Raw genomic sequence first — 14,024 nt, forward strand, 5'->3', positions numbered from 1 at the left:
TCCCACTGTCTTCTCCATTCTTTTTCTTTAAAGGCTCAGTGTCGTTGTCCTCACAAAGGTACGGTGCTGGAGTACTGAAAACGGGGGTGCCAATAACTTTAACACCTATCTTTTTGAGAATTGTTTTATTACTTTTTAAACTAACTCTTTTTCTCTGACCAATTGTGTTAATATACAATAACCACATTTTCAACAAAAAAATTGCATGCAATATAGCGCAGTATTTGTATCATTTATTTAAGTATTTTTGGCTCATCTTTATCAAGGGTTCCAATAATAATATTACCAACTGAATAGTCGATAAAACGAAAATTAAACAAGAAACCAATTAGAAGTAGAAGGAAAGTGAAAATGAGATATTCCTTCATCAACGACATTCTACAACAGTGCTTTAGTGTCCTGACAAATAAATGGAATGAATGGAAACACAAATAGGAATTCATGTAAACAAATCCAATGCTAAAACTGCATTTAAAACTTAACTGCAAAAATGAAGAAAAAACATAACAGTAGAGTATAGAAGGTGATTCAGACTTCAATAGTGATGATTTGAGACTACAATTATGTTTGAATTAACAGTTTATTTGAATATTAATGATGATTTTGGCAAAGGGCACACTACATCATTTAGTTTAACTCTACCAAAGTGTCATTTAGCACGTCTGGCAAGGGGGCTCATTTCCAAGCATTGGCAACTGTTGATGATGGCCATTTGAAAATACATAAAACAAAATAAAATAAAAAATACATAACACTTCCTATATCATTTGAAAAAAATACATGAAAACCTATGTGGTGCCGAGTATGACAGGAATGGTCTCAACATGTGCCATGGGTATTGTACATGCTAGAGAGAGCATAACCCAATAGCACTGCAAATATGCAATACATGTCTGTAGATACCATTTAATTAATAGTGTTTACAAGGAAAACATAAATCAAAACTTGTTTTAGTTGTGCAATACTTGGCATACCCCAATCAACATAATCCATGTGATTGGTTAGGAATAGTTTCCATTAAACAAACAATAAAACAGTCCAATGTCAATATAGCCATACATACATTCAACAAAAGTGTTAGGCCCATTATGTACACCTTTTCAGAAATACATATCTTTACATTGTATATATATTTATACTATTTTCTCATTGCTCACCTCATGTCCATGTCCTTAGTTAGCAAGGAACTTGCATAGGCATTAGTGAATTAAAGACACGTGTTGCCTAGGTAATGACGACTAACCCTATAGCATTGGCTTCCAGAGAAAATTGAGGGGAGGGGCTTCATATAGCTGCTTCCATACAGATATGGACACAGTGAACATTTGCATATAAAGAGGTGTGGTGTACAGTTAAGAGGGGAATACTGTAGGTAGAACTTTCCCCCTTACCACTGCTATAGGGTCAGACATTTTCTCATCCACAAAATGGTTAGGATTTGGGGTAATCTGATTCTAGACCTGTGGTAAAGGGGAACTTCTACCCCGAGCAGTAAGAGATGTGGGGTCACAACGCAAGTGTATATACTGTTAGTGTTCACCTCGACAAAGCATAGGGTGCATTTGATGCCTTATATCATATGGCAAATAATACATGTGACATTGTCAAAAGTATGCACTCCTGCTTTTTCACACACATGCACTCTCTTGCAGACACACCCGTACAATAACAAAAGTATAATCTAGCGTTTGCATGTCTCATTCAACCATTTAATTTCACTTTATTCTCTCTCTTGATTTGGGTCCCCAAACAAAAGTTGTTTCCTATCTAGGACGTAAGGTGAACGGTGAATGCGAAATAACCATGTGTTCATAGGACACTGTGTAACCTTATAACGCACAAAAACTCTCCACACCGCTCCACCTATACCACAAGTGTCTAACCTGCCCCTGTCAAAGGTTGTATCACTGTTACATTTGTGCCATTCTGAGAAAAATCTACTTTTCTAAATCTGTTCATCCTACACATTAAAAAACAGAGCAGAAAGTGAGTTTTTATTCTTAGTGTTTCTCCTTCCTGGTTGGTTGACTGACCTCTGTCTCGTTCTGTCAGTGAGCTTGTTAAAGGTCAAAGTTCATCTGATGACAGAGGTCATCCTGTTCTGCCAGTGACAAAAAAGACCCTTGGGTATGGAGCTATTGCAATGTCAATGTGGTAACAGAAGTCTTTTTGTATGTCCTTATGCACCAATAGGCTTTATACTACTACAAGGCCCCCTGGCTCCCATTCTAATTCACACGTTTCAGGCAAATACTGTAAACAATCCTTCATATGCCATTAGAGGCGCCCCCCTCTGTTTCGGAGGGCTCTGTTTCCCTCTGGGTCGTATCGGCTGTGGAGGTGGAGGGCGTTCCAAAAGAGCGGGGGTCCATGGCAGAGTGCATGATGGTCAGCCACAGGTCGTCCATGTTTGGCATGACAAAGATTTTCTACGTCGGAGAGAAGATGGGAGAGATTCAGAGATGTTACAGTTGATGTAGTATGCTGACATACAGTTTGGACAAAGTACGGTATTACGCACACACAGGCATGCAGACACACACACACATACCTGAAACTCCTGGTCCAGTTTCTTCTCGATCCAGTCGGTGACGTGGGCCAGTGTGACCTCTCTCTCTCCCAGTTTGGGCCGAGCCTTCAGCTCCAGGTGGGGTGGACTCCTGAAACCATACCTGCGATTCAAAACAGAGTCAACAAACACACTAGAGAAACACCAGAGTGTAGATTTCAACTATATCAGATCATGCAGCACTGAGCCATGTTATTGTACTATGTGGGCAAGTTAATGGTAAAAGGTTATTCAGAATAATAAGGCACGCAAAATGTTAATTTTCCAGGGATGTGATCAGTCACCAGCAGAGGGCACAAGTGCATTGCAGAACATAATTAACTAATGCACAAGTATGCCAACAAGTGTTTGATCGACACCCCTATAATATTATACTAAAGTGTATTCATTATGTATTGTGGTGGTATGAATGTGTTGGGGTTTAGCATATCCTGTTGCTGGTCAGAGGTATGATGTATAACTATATGAAGCTGTTTAGAACATACCATATCCTGTCAGTGGGCGGGGGTGGGATGTTGACGGCCAGCGTGCCCCTGAGCTCCTGTACCTCCACGGTGAGCAGCAGGGGCGTGTTGGACACCTCCTCCATCTTCTTCTTGATGAACTCCGTCTCGGTGGCCTTCTGGAAGTACTTGGACTTGGCGATCTTGTCCACGAAGCGCATGATCTTACTGGGCTGGCGGCCCCCCATGTATCTAAAGGAGAGGAGAGATTTAGGGGTTGTACTTTGTCGCGCAAATCTACCTTGATTTATGTAAAAGTCTGAATTACGTGAAAGTCTGCATTAAGATCAAGTCTGGATTACATGAAAGTAGTACGGAAAGGTACTTTAAAGGTAAACAAGGTAAATAATCAGGGTAAAAGTAAATACTCACCCCTCTGCTCCAGGGACGTCATTGGTGACCTCTGAACTATCCTCTTCGTCTGAGGACCCAGCACTGGATGACTCCTCATCACTGTCAGCTAGGCAGTACGTCCGTGGTCTGTACCTGGCGCGCACACACACACACACACACACACAATTCAGTATGGATTCATCCCCATTGTTTTCAGAGGGAAAGCTGACTCTTAGAACTACAAAGCCTGTTCATACGGTGGTTCCACCTTTAAAAGTTGCGAGCTTTCACCTCGGGACTTAGAGGTACCCAGCATCACGGCTTCATTGCTCCAGACCACCACAAGGGGGAGTTAGAGCCCTCATTATGCATTTGGGTCCCAAGGTTTTTATATGACTAATCATATCGAGTGGTTCCAATGACAAATTTGATGCGAGCCACCCGTCCCTGGTGACTATCTTCAGCAAAGATGGCTGACAAAACATTACGGTGGAAGCAAATGTAAGTAGTTATAACGTCATAACGAGTCAAGCAAAAAAATGTACAATTGAGAGGAATATGTTAGTTAATGTAGAGACAAACGATTGTGCATATTTTTTTGTCATAAAGTTAATTTGACGAAAATCGCTATTTAGCAGGTTTTTTCCCCCAGTCCTATCCAATATCAGCTGTATCAAACTCCATTCTTTGAATGATGCTGTGTCTGCATGTATGTATTACAATTATACACTTCAAAAGTCTTTACCACTCCTGCTCCTGGGACATCAATGATTACACATTGTAACTATGCAATAGACCAGAAACATGATTTAAGTAAAGGCTGATTTGTAATTCATATATACAGAATAAAAAAACAGTACCTCCTGCCAGCACGCCCACAAGCGTGCGGAATGACGCATGGAAGAGAGCGAGGAACGAGATTGGAGTAACAATCCAGGCTATTTGCTCTGAGACCGACATAATAATGTAATGAAACAAGCAGGGAGCAGGTTTCGAAGGCCAGAACACTATCAACTGTGCCCAAATGTATTAATTGGGGTTGGGGCCGATTGTGGCTAAAAACACTATCAATTGGAATCTTTAACAGATATTAATTTAGAGTCCTCCAATCCTCTAAATGTAATTATTGGCGGAGAGTCACATCATTGAATTATAATTTTTTCTTCAATATACTGTAGGCCTACCATAGGCGAAATGAGTCTCACTAGTGTTGAGTAATGTGTTGTTAAAAATGGTGTTGGTCTTATTTATTTAAAGAGCATATAAAAAGTTAGAAGCATAAGCCTACAACTATTTTAGCACCGTTTTGCACTGCTCTGAGGCAAGCATGGGGACTGGTCTTGATAAATCAATGAGATTTTTATTTTCACTTAATCTCCATTTGGGTATTGGTTAAACAAGAATTAGAAAATTAGGGTGCAGAAATGTAATACTCTTAGTGTAACCTTTATTTAACTAGGCAAAGACAGCCTACTCCTTCCTCGTGCCCTGCAGTGATTCTTTAGCTAAATAACCCAGTACCGTACTGCCGACCGTCACATTGTACAGCGCCATATTTTCCGCTCCAGCAAGTACCAGTCAAAAGTCTGGACACACCTACTCATTCCAGGATTTTTCTATATTTTCTACATTGTAAAATAATAGTGAAGACATCACAATTATGAAATAACACATATGCAATCAGTTAAGAAGAAATTCTTATTTAGAAGGACAGCCTACTCCTTACTCCCCAACGGGGATTTGAACCCCGGTCTCCCGCGTGCCCCGCATTCTGTAGTATAGACATGGCCGGCTCTCCCTTATGTAAGGAATTAAACACTTTCCCATGTTTACTACAGTATGTATTGTAGACTGCACAGTAACCTAACAAACAAAACACATTTTGTTAATGAAATGATAAAAAAAAACACTTTCAAAATGCAGATGTTGATTTAGTTATGGATCCATAACAAATTACTATGGGAATAAATATCACTGATTTACAGAAATATTGGAACAAAGCTGTCTATTTAGAATCCTCCAATCCTGTAGCCTACTCCTGACCGTCACGTTGAACAGCGCCATATTTTCCATTCCATCCTAACGTAAACCCTGAGGGTTTCGTTTTTCCCTGAATAGAAACACCATAATATTAATCAAATTAATTAAGCCAAATTTCTTAAAATCAATCCCATATATTATGTTATTACAAAAAAAGGTTTTAAATTCTCTAGTAATGCCAATACGGAATACTATCAAATGCTTCTCAAAGATTCCCTCTGGTGGTCAAACGATTGAGCAGTGTTTTCCACAAGTACATAGAGTAGCCAGAAATGTAGTGTGTAGTTTCAAGTTTCAACAAATGCCCACTCATGATATCATTTTCCCAGGTAAGCATAGGGTAATTTGTAGTTAACATTTAACTGTGCAGGTTGGGAAAGTTTTTCCATCTACCAGAAGACTGTTTCTTTAGCATAATCGCTAATGATTTACACAAAGTGGTAGACCCCTGCACCACACACAGAGACGGGCATTTTCATTGCCAGTTTAGAAAGTTGCATTGATGCATTCTGTTCATGTCTTATGATAAACTTGGTCAAATTAATTCAATTTCAATACATTTCGTTTTTTTTTTTTTTACATTGTTCAATTCCATTTTCATGCCTGCATTTCGCGAGGGCCCTAATTATCATATTTGGACCAGAATGAGGCTACCTATTGTTCCTGCAATGATGATTCACCATCTTCATCGAGTGTTTTCATAATTTATCTGCATACAAGAGCCAAAAGGCCTAGGCCTACCAGTAGCCTATGAAAATTAGGGAGCCAAATGAACGACTCTCTCACCGATGCAATTCGGTAGACTACACTGACTGACGAGTCACTCACTTTAGCGTCACTGTCTGGTAAGCCCCTACATCTTATGAAAGGAAACCTAGGAAATCCTTTGGTTTACTTGTCCCGATGCGATACCATGGACATATAACCAGAATGCATAATTTATGAATGGCAAAGGGATATAGGAGAAAGACTTTATTCAGTCAGATCGACACCTATGATAAGCCAGTAAACACTTGCTGTTCTGTTATCAATCAATGCACAGTAAATAGCGTACAATGCGCCACAACTCCGCGTGGCTGTCTATGTGAAACACCCAACATAAAATAAATGAATGTGTCATAAATTAAAATAGGCTAAGTCGTGGATTTTGACTCATCGTTACCACTTACAGTTGAAGTCGTAAGTTTACATACACCTTAGCCAAATACATTTAAACTCAGTTTTTCACAATTCCTGACATTTAATCCTAGTCAAAATTCCCTGTCTTATGTCAGTTAGGATCACCACTTTATTTTAAGAATGTCAGAATAATAGAAGAGAGAATGATTTATTTCATCACATTCCCAGTGGGTCAGAAGTTCACATACACTCAATTAGTATTTGGTAGCATTGCCTTTAAATTGTTTAACTTGGGTCAAACGTTTTGGGTAGCTTTCCACAAACTTCCCACAATAAGTTGGGTGAATTTTGGCCCATTCCTCCTGACAGAGCTGGTGTAACTGAGTCAGGTTTCTATGTCTCCTTGCTCGCACACGCTTTTTCAGTTCTGCCCACAAATTTTCTATAGGATTGAGGTCAGGGCTTTGTGATGGCCACTCCAATACCTTGCCTTTACTGTCCTTAAGCCATTTTGCCAAAACTTTGGAAGTATGCTTGGGGTCATTGTCCATTTGGAAGACCCATTTGCAACCAAGCTTTAACTTCTTGACTGATGTCTTCAGATGCTATTTCAATATATCCACATAATTTTCATTCCTCATGGTGCCATCTATTTTGTGAAGTGCACAAGTCCCTCCTACAGCAAAGCACCCCCACAACATGATGCTGCCACCCCCGTGCTTCACGGTTGGGATGGTGATCTTCAGCTTGCAAGCCTCCCCCTTTTTCCTCCAAACATAACGATGGCCATTATGGCCAAACGGTTTTATTTTTGTTTCATCAGACCAGAGGACATTTCTCCAAAAAGTACGATCTTTGTCCCCATGTGCAGTTGCAAAGCGTAGTCTGGCTTTTTTTATGGTGGTTTTGGAGCAGTGGCTTCTTCCTTGCTGAGCAGCCTTTCAGGTTATGTCGATATAGGACTCGTTTTACTGTGGATATAGATACGTTTGTACCCGTTTCCTCCAGCATCTTCACAAGATCCTTTGCTGTTGTTCTGGGATTGATTTGCACTTTTCGCACCAAAGTACGTTCATCTCTAGGAGACAAAATGCGTCTCCTTCCTGAGCGGTATGACAGCTGCGTGGTCCCATGGTGTTTATACTTGCGTTCTATTGTTTGTACAGATGAACGTGGTAATGTTTGGAAATGGCTCCCAAAGAACTAGACTTGTGGAGGTCTACAATTTTTTTTCTGAGGTCTTGGCTGATTGCTTTTGATTTTCCCATAATGTCAAGCAAAATTGCACTGAGTTTGAAGATAAACCTTGAAATACATCCACAGGTACACCTCCAATTGACTCAAATGATGTCAATTAGCCTATCAGAAGCTTCTAAAGCCATGATGACATTTTCTGGAATTTTCCAAGCTGTTTAAAAGCACAGTCAACTTAGTGTATGTAAACTTCTGACCCACTGGAATTGTGATACAGTGAATTATACGTGAAATAATCTGTCTGTAAACAATTGTTGGAAGAATTACTTGTGCCATGCACAAAGTAGATGTCCTAACCAACTTTCCAAAACTATAGTTTGTTAACAATAAATTTGTGGAGTGGTTGAAAAACGAGTTTTAATGACTCCAACCTAAGTGTATGTAAACTTCTGACTTCAACTGTATATTACATAGGACATGCACATTCACGAGCATCCGCTCTCTACCTACTCCGTGTAAAGAAATTGGACTGCAACCAGAGATCTGTATATAATGACGAGATGCTCGTGTCTCCGCCCTAACAATGGGAGTTGACAGGCGAGAAGCGTAGGTCCAAAATAATCACTTAGAAACGCATTGGGATTATTTTGGAAAGATTTTGGTGAGAGTGAAACCTCTCGCTTCGCATGTTCCTCTCTGCTGCGTTTCTCTGTCATCGCTCGCTTCGTGACTGACAGGCGCCTATCCTATCAATAGCTCTTTAGAAGATGCATATCGTTCATTTGAGTGCGACAGGGCTCGACAGACTAGCGAATTTCAACTTTTAAATGAAAAGTAACGTAGTTAATATGAAGTGGAAAATGTAGCAAGCTGAAAATGAGTCTGTAATCGGCTGATTAGCCGACAGCTTCAGCCGGTGCTAATGGAAAACACTGAGTATGGACTGATGCATCCTCTTGAGATCCCCTTTGTTTTAGAATTCGCATGAGGACACACAGATTCTGAACACTGACAAAATGAACCCATTCACAATGTCAGATAGATGGGATGGAAGCTATATGTAATGAAATGACCACAAAAACAGATTGAAATGGAACGAAAATGGAAATGAGAAGGCCCCAGAGAAACTCTGCACTCACCAGGTGAAGAGAATATCCATGTAAGGGTGCGTCCAGGAACGGAAGGAAGGAAGGACAGAGAAAAAGGTGGTGTACAGAAGACGAGTTAAAAGAGAACTGTTGCTAAGCCCTGACCCCGTGGAAAGCTAATTCTGTCACTATCATGCGTTCAGAGGAGGAAAACATTGTGAACCTTTAACAGTTGTTTCAAGAAAACCAAAACGTCAGTGCAAATTTGTCGACAAAGCAGCTTTGAATAAGGTTAATTTCCGACTGGACAGTGAAGAGAATGTCTCATACTTCCCATACACTGAGTAGGCTACACAAACGTTTACTGTGGAAAAACAAGGTTATTCCACCCTTTGCAACCACCCTTGAGAGCAATTATGTTCATTAAATGTTTCATAGTTAAAATACTGTTAACCCTACACCGTAAACCTATAATGAACGTTTATAATCATTATTAGAGTAAGGCACACACCAGTCAGTGTTGTGTTTAGTGAGGACCGTTCCTTTCCCTTACCCATCTTTGCTGATGTCTCTGATGCGCATACAATCGCCGTCCTTCCCCAGTCTGATCAGGTTCATCTTGGTCTCCAGGGTCATCAGGAAGGAGCCGCTGTACGAAATCTCCAAGTCAAACCACAGACCTGGGGGAGAGAGACAGACAGATGTAGGTCAGTGTGAGTATGTGTGTGGGGCGGGGGACGACAAGTTTGTGTGTCCGTGTGTGTAGTCGCAGTTACACATCTCAGTGAGTGTTTAGAAGAATCACAATGGAGTGGAAGAACGCACATCAGATGATCGTTTTGACAAACCAAACTACTTCAACCAGCTTTGATCAGTAACCTACCACCATTGACTGTAGAATGAAAAATATCAGTGCTGAAAAGCAGCGCTTCAGGTAAAGTAATTGGAAACTACACTAAGTGATGAACTTTCCAGATCTGCAGAGCCTAAAAGTTGAGTAGATCTGGCTAAAGGTTCTCAGTCTGTGGCGAAAGCTCCAGGACACTATCCTTCAGTCTGCCATTCACTTCTGCCTCCCTCCCTCCCTCGCCCAGTCTTCCTCGCTCCCCTGCCTCTTCCCCTCCCACTAGCATCTCGGACCCCCATGTTCATCCCTCTCTCAAATCTCCCTCCATCTTTCTCTCATTGCCTGACAGTGGAAGAGAACCGAAGTGAGGGATACAAAAAGAGAGAAAGAGAGAAAGAGGGAGAGATCACAGGACCCTTTGAACAGAGGGGAAACAGTTGGACACCGTGCGATACCCCTCATAGGGCTCGTTTGATGTCAGCGGGGTGCTGCTCGCTGTATAAACATGGTTCTCTTCTGAAAGCCCCAGCCCTGCTAATCTGGGTTAGAGAAATCTCCTATCAAGGCCCCGGCCCAAAGCCCCCCTCGCATGGGTCAAGCCTGGGTTCTCCGACAGGGGGCCCATCACACACAATATTACACAGCAGCACAGTACGTCAATACACACTAGCACATACACGGTAACACACACACACACACACACATCATGGAACTGTACTTTGGGAGAGTGCTACTTTACACCACTAGGGGGCACTCATGGGTTGATAGATGATGCAGACGTACGTGTGTGTGTGTGTGTGTGTGTGTGTGAGAACACACACTTTCTCTTGGCAACACAGTAAGACTTCCCACTAACACACCACTTGTACCTCTCCTACAGCAAGAATGATGGGAATTCTATCCCTCTTAATCAGACAGTCAATCAATAGATGAAACACTGACACATACAGTTAATTCGGAAAGTATTCAGACTCCTTCACTTTTTCCACATTTTGTTACGTTACAGCCTTACTCTAAAATTGATTAAATTCAATTTCTTTCCTCATCAATCTACACTCAATAACCCAAAAGACAAAGTGAAAATAGAAATACCTTACTTACATAAGAATTCAGACCCTTTGCTATGAGACTGGAAATTGAGCACAGGTGCATCCTGTTTCTATTGATTATCCTTGAGATGTGAGGGATAGGTGAAACTTTGCCCTAGTCAGGATCGAGGGAAAGATGAACAGAGCAAAGTACAGAGAGATCCTTGATGAAAAACCTGCTCCAGAGCGCTCAGGACCTTCAGGACATATACGTCTCATGTCTGAGCCGTTGAATTGCGACTTCCCTTTATCTCTATACTGACGTTTAGCTTGTTTGATTACCTTGCGGAGTGAATAACTACACTGTTTATATTCTGCCATATTACCAGTCACCTTGCCATGGTTAAATGCGGTGGTTCGCACTTCCAGTTTCACGCAAATGTTACCATCTATCCACAGTTTCTGGTTAGGGTAGGACCTCAGACTAGGTGAAAGGTTCACTTTCTAACAGACGGAAGCCACAGTAAAAAAGGAACATGACAGCACGCTTGGAGTTTGCCAAAAGGCACCTAAAGGACTCTCAGATCATGAGAAACGAGATTCTCTGGTCTGATGAAACCAAGATTAAACTCTTTGGCCTGAATTTAAAGCCACAAGGCTGGAGGAAAACAGACAACATTCATCAAATGGCCAATACCTTCCCTACGGTGAAGCATGGTGGTGGCAGCATCACGCTGTGGGGATGTTTTTCTCATCGGCAGGGACTCGGAGACTAGTCAGGATCGAGGGAAAGATGAACAGAGCAAAGTACAGAGAGATCCTTGGTGAAAACCTGCTCAGGACCTCAGACTGGGGCGAAGGTTCACCTAACAGGACAACGACCTTAAGCACACAGCCAAGACAACGCAGGAGTGGCTTCGGGGACAAGTCTCGGAACGTCCTTGAGTGACACAGCCAGAGCCCGGACTTGAACCAGATCGAACATCTCTGGAGAGACCTGAAAATAGCTGTGCAGTGATACTCCCCATCCAACCTGACAAAGCTTGAGAGGATCTGCATAGAAGAATGGGAGAAATACCCAAGAACACTTGAGGCTGTAATCACTGCAAAAGGTGATTCAACAAAGTACTGAGTGAAGGGTCAGAATACTTATGTAAACGTGATATTTCTTGTTTTCATTTATAAAAACAAAAAAAATGAAATATTACATTTACACAAGTCCTCAACTGGCAGCTTCATTAAATAGTACCCACAAAACACCAGTCTCAACGTCAACAGTGAAGAGGTGACTCTGGGATGCTGGCCTGAGTGATGCCAAACTTTTGAACGGTAGTGTATACACACACACTTCAAAAAAACATTTTTTTATTTATCATTATGGGGTAGTGTGTAGATTGATGAGGGGGAAAAAAACTATTTAATCAATTTTAAAATAAGGCTGTAACGTACATTTTTTTGGGGGGAAAGTTAAGGGGTCTGAATACTTTCCGAATTGGAGACTCATATCCCCCTCCAAACAGCGAAGCTCTGTACGAGTCTGTAATTGAATAACATACATTCTCTATATCACATAGTCTTCTTTATCATGGCGTGTCACAGAACACTGAGTACAGAAAGAGCACTGAAGGTGTCCTGTATGGCACTACACTGCTTTGAAATAAGAGATGTTAGGCCTACTTACACTTAGAAGAAACTTGATAGCTAGACAGACAAAGTTTCAGTACAAATGTAATTAGCATTGAGTATAATATTCATTTTCAATTCGTATTGTAAAAGTTATTTATCTAGGACTATGCTTGAGAGAGAGGAAAATCATAAAGAGAGTAGCATTTGAGTTGAAAGCTCATAAACCAGCAAGCCATCAATGTGCCGGGCTGACCTTTAGCCTCACTGTTCATGTTGCTTTCACAGAAACATAGCAGGTTGAGAAAACGAGGAACTATGCATGACAACCAACTAGTGACACCATACACCTACACTCCCAGAGGGAAGGGTTGGAGAAGCTGTGCTTCTTTCTCAACACCGTCCTCTCCAAGCCTGAACGCTAGCTGTGCTAAGTGACCACAAGGCAGCCCTGTGACACCAGAGGCACGCAAACGCATACAAACACACCCCATCCCTGTCCAATCAGACCTACTCCGTCCACATCCCCATGGTGTGAAAGAGAGAGAGCCCAGGGACTTGTGGCCCTTGCCTAACCCTGTGTGGCCCTGGCGGGCCCTGGTGATAATAAGGCTGTGTCCGACAGCGTTAGGGAAGGCAGGGCTGATAGCGTGGGGAGAGGAGCCCCAAATCGCTAGCTGCGAGAGCAGTATAGAAAGGCCAACTCTGGCTTAATTGGGGTGAGCTGGCCTGGTGACGAGTCAGACGAGCGGAGCACTCCCATGCATACAGGCTCAGAGGAAGGAAGGATACCAACGTGAAAGCACGCAGGAAAGTACACACTCTGGCACAAAAGCGAGTGCACGTATGCACACACACACACAGAGAGAGAGAGACAGACGTTGGTCCTTAGGTCCACCCTCTATTCCACTGCCAGGGAGTTTTATTGCTCGTGGTTTCCCAGCAGTTCCAGTAAAGGCAGAAGGCAGAGACCTTGAGCTGCCTGGAGGACAGGCAGGGTGCACACTACAAACTGGGCCTCTAACTCCCTGGATTATATAAATGTTTCTTTAGAATGTAAACTAGAGGAATATTTTCCTAAAGAAACATTATAGATGCATACACATGTTCCAATGCAAATTATTCAAACGTTGGTGGATTCTAGAAATTATTTGTCTGTTAACCTGCACATTGCCAGTTCAGCTGTGTGTTAGACTCAGTCTAGAACAGTGGTATTCAGTGGTTAGGCTTGGGGGGGGGGGGAAATTGGCACTGCAGTGGGGTTGCCAAAATAAAAACAATATTGAAACATGTTTGAGAGACGAAAACGTAATGAATTAAAGGTTATTTGTTGATATAAAATGATGTTTTCCAGCTATATTCGACAGCAAATTGTACTGTTAGTGAGAGTTAAACATTGACCTAATCTCTACCTACTTGGGGGCCTATTTTGAAACGGTTAACCAAGTTGCAGCATATGATCATTACTAAGTAACATTTGGTTGCGAGATAGTGGGACTCTGTAACCTAGTTGGATCGAACCACCATATTATTGACAACATCTTACATTGCAAAACATTACATTGCATAAGCTCAGGCAATAAAACAATATTTTCCCAGAAAGCTGATTACTCCTTAAACCCATAACAACTCACAAAAAAACAATTAACCCAGAAAAAAAATTGATGTGTTCATTCTTAT

The 14,024-nt window shown here is 41.6% G+C and overlaps 1 protein-coding gene across 2 annotated transcripts in view; it reads right to left on the reverse strand.

Moving 5' to 3' along the window:
• Positions 1–213: 213 nt before the first annotated feature.
• The window catches only part of LOC115178405 (testis-expressed protein 2), a 65,066-nt gene continuing 51,255 nt past the window's right edge, over positions 214–14,024 (reverse strand). For both annotated transcript variants that reach the window (XM_029739581.1, XM_029739580.1), the window contains exons 9-13: positions 9,400–9,526; positions 3,445–3,558; positions 3,055–3,264; positions 2,552–2,672; positions 214–2,429 (exon numbers count right to left, since the gene is read on the reverse strand). In XM_029739581.1, coding sequence (XP_029595441.1) covers positions 2,268–2,429; positions 2,552–2,672; positions 3,055–3,264; positions 3,445–3,558; positions 9,400–9,526 — 734 coding nt within the window. In that variant the 3' untranslated portion in view covers positions 214–2,267. The remainder of the gene's footprint in view (positions 2,430–2,551; positions 2,673–3,054; positions 3,265–3,444; positions 3,559–9,399; positions 9,527–14,024) is intronic.

Source organism: Salmo trutta, chromosome 38, assembly GCF_901001165.1.
Source record: "Salmo trutta chromosome 38, fSalTru1.1, whole genome shotgun sequence".
NCBI classification, from domain to species: Eukaryota; Metazoa; Chordata; class Actinopteri; order Salmoniformes; family Salmonidae; genus Salmo; species Salmo trutta.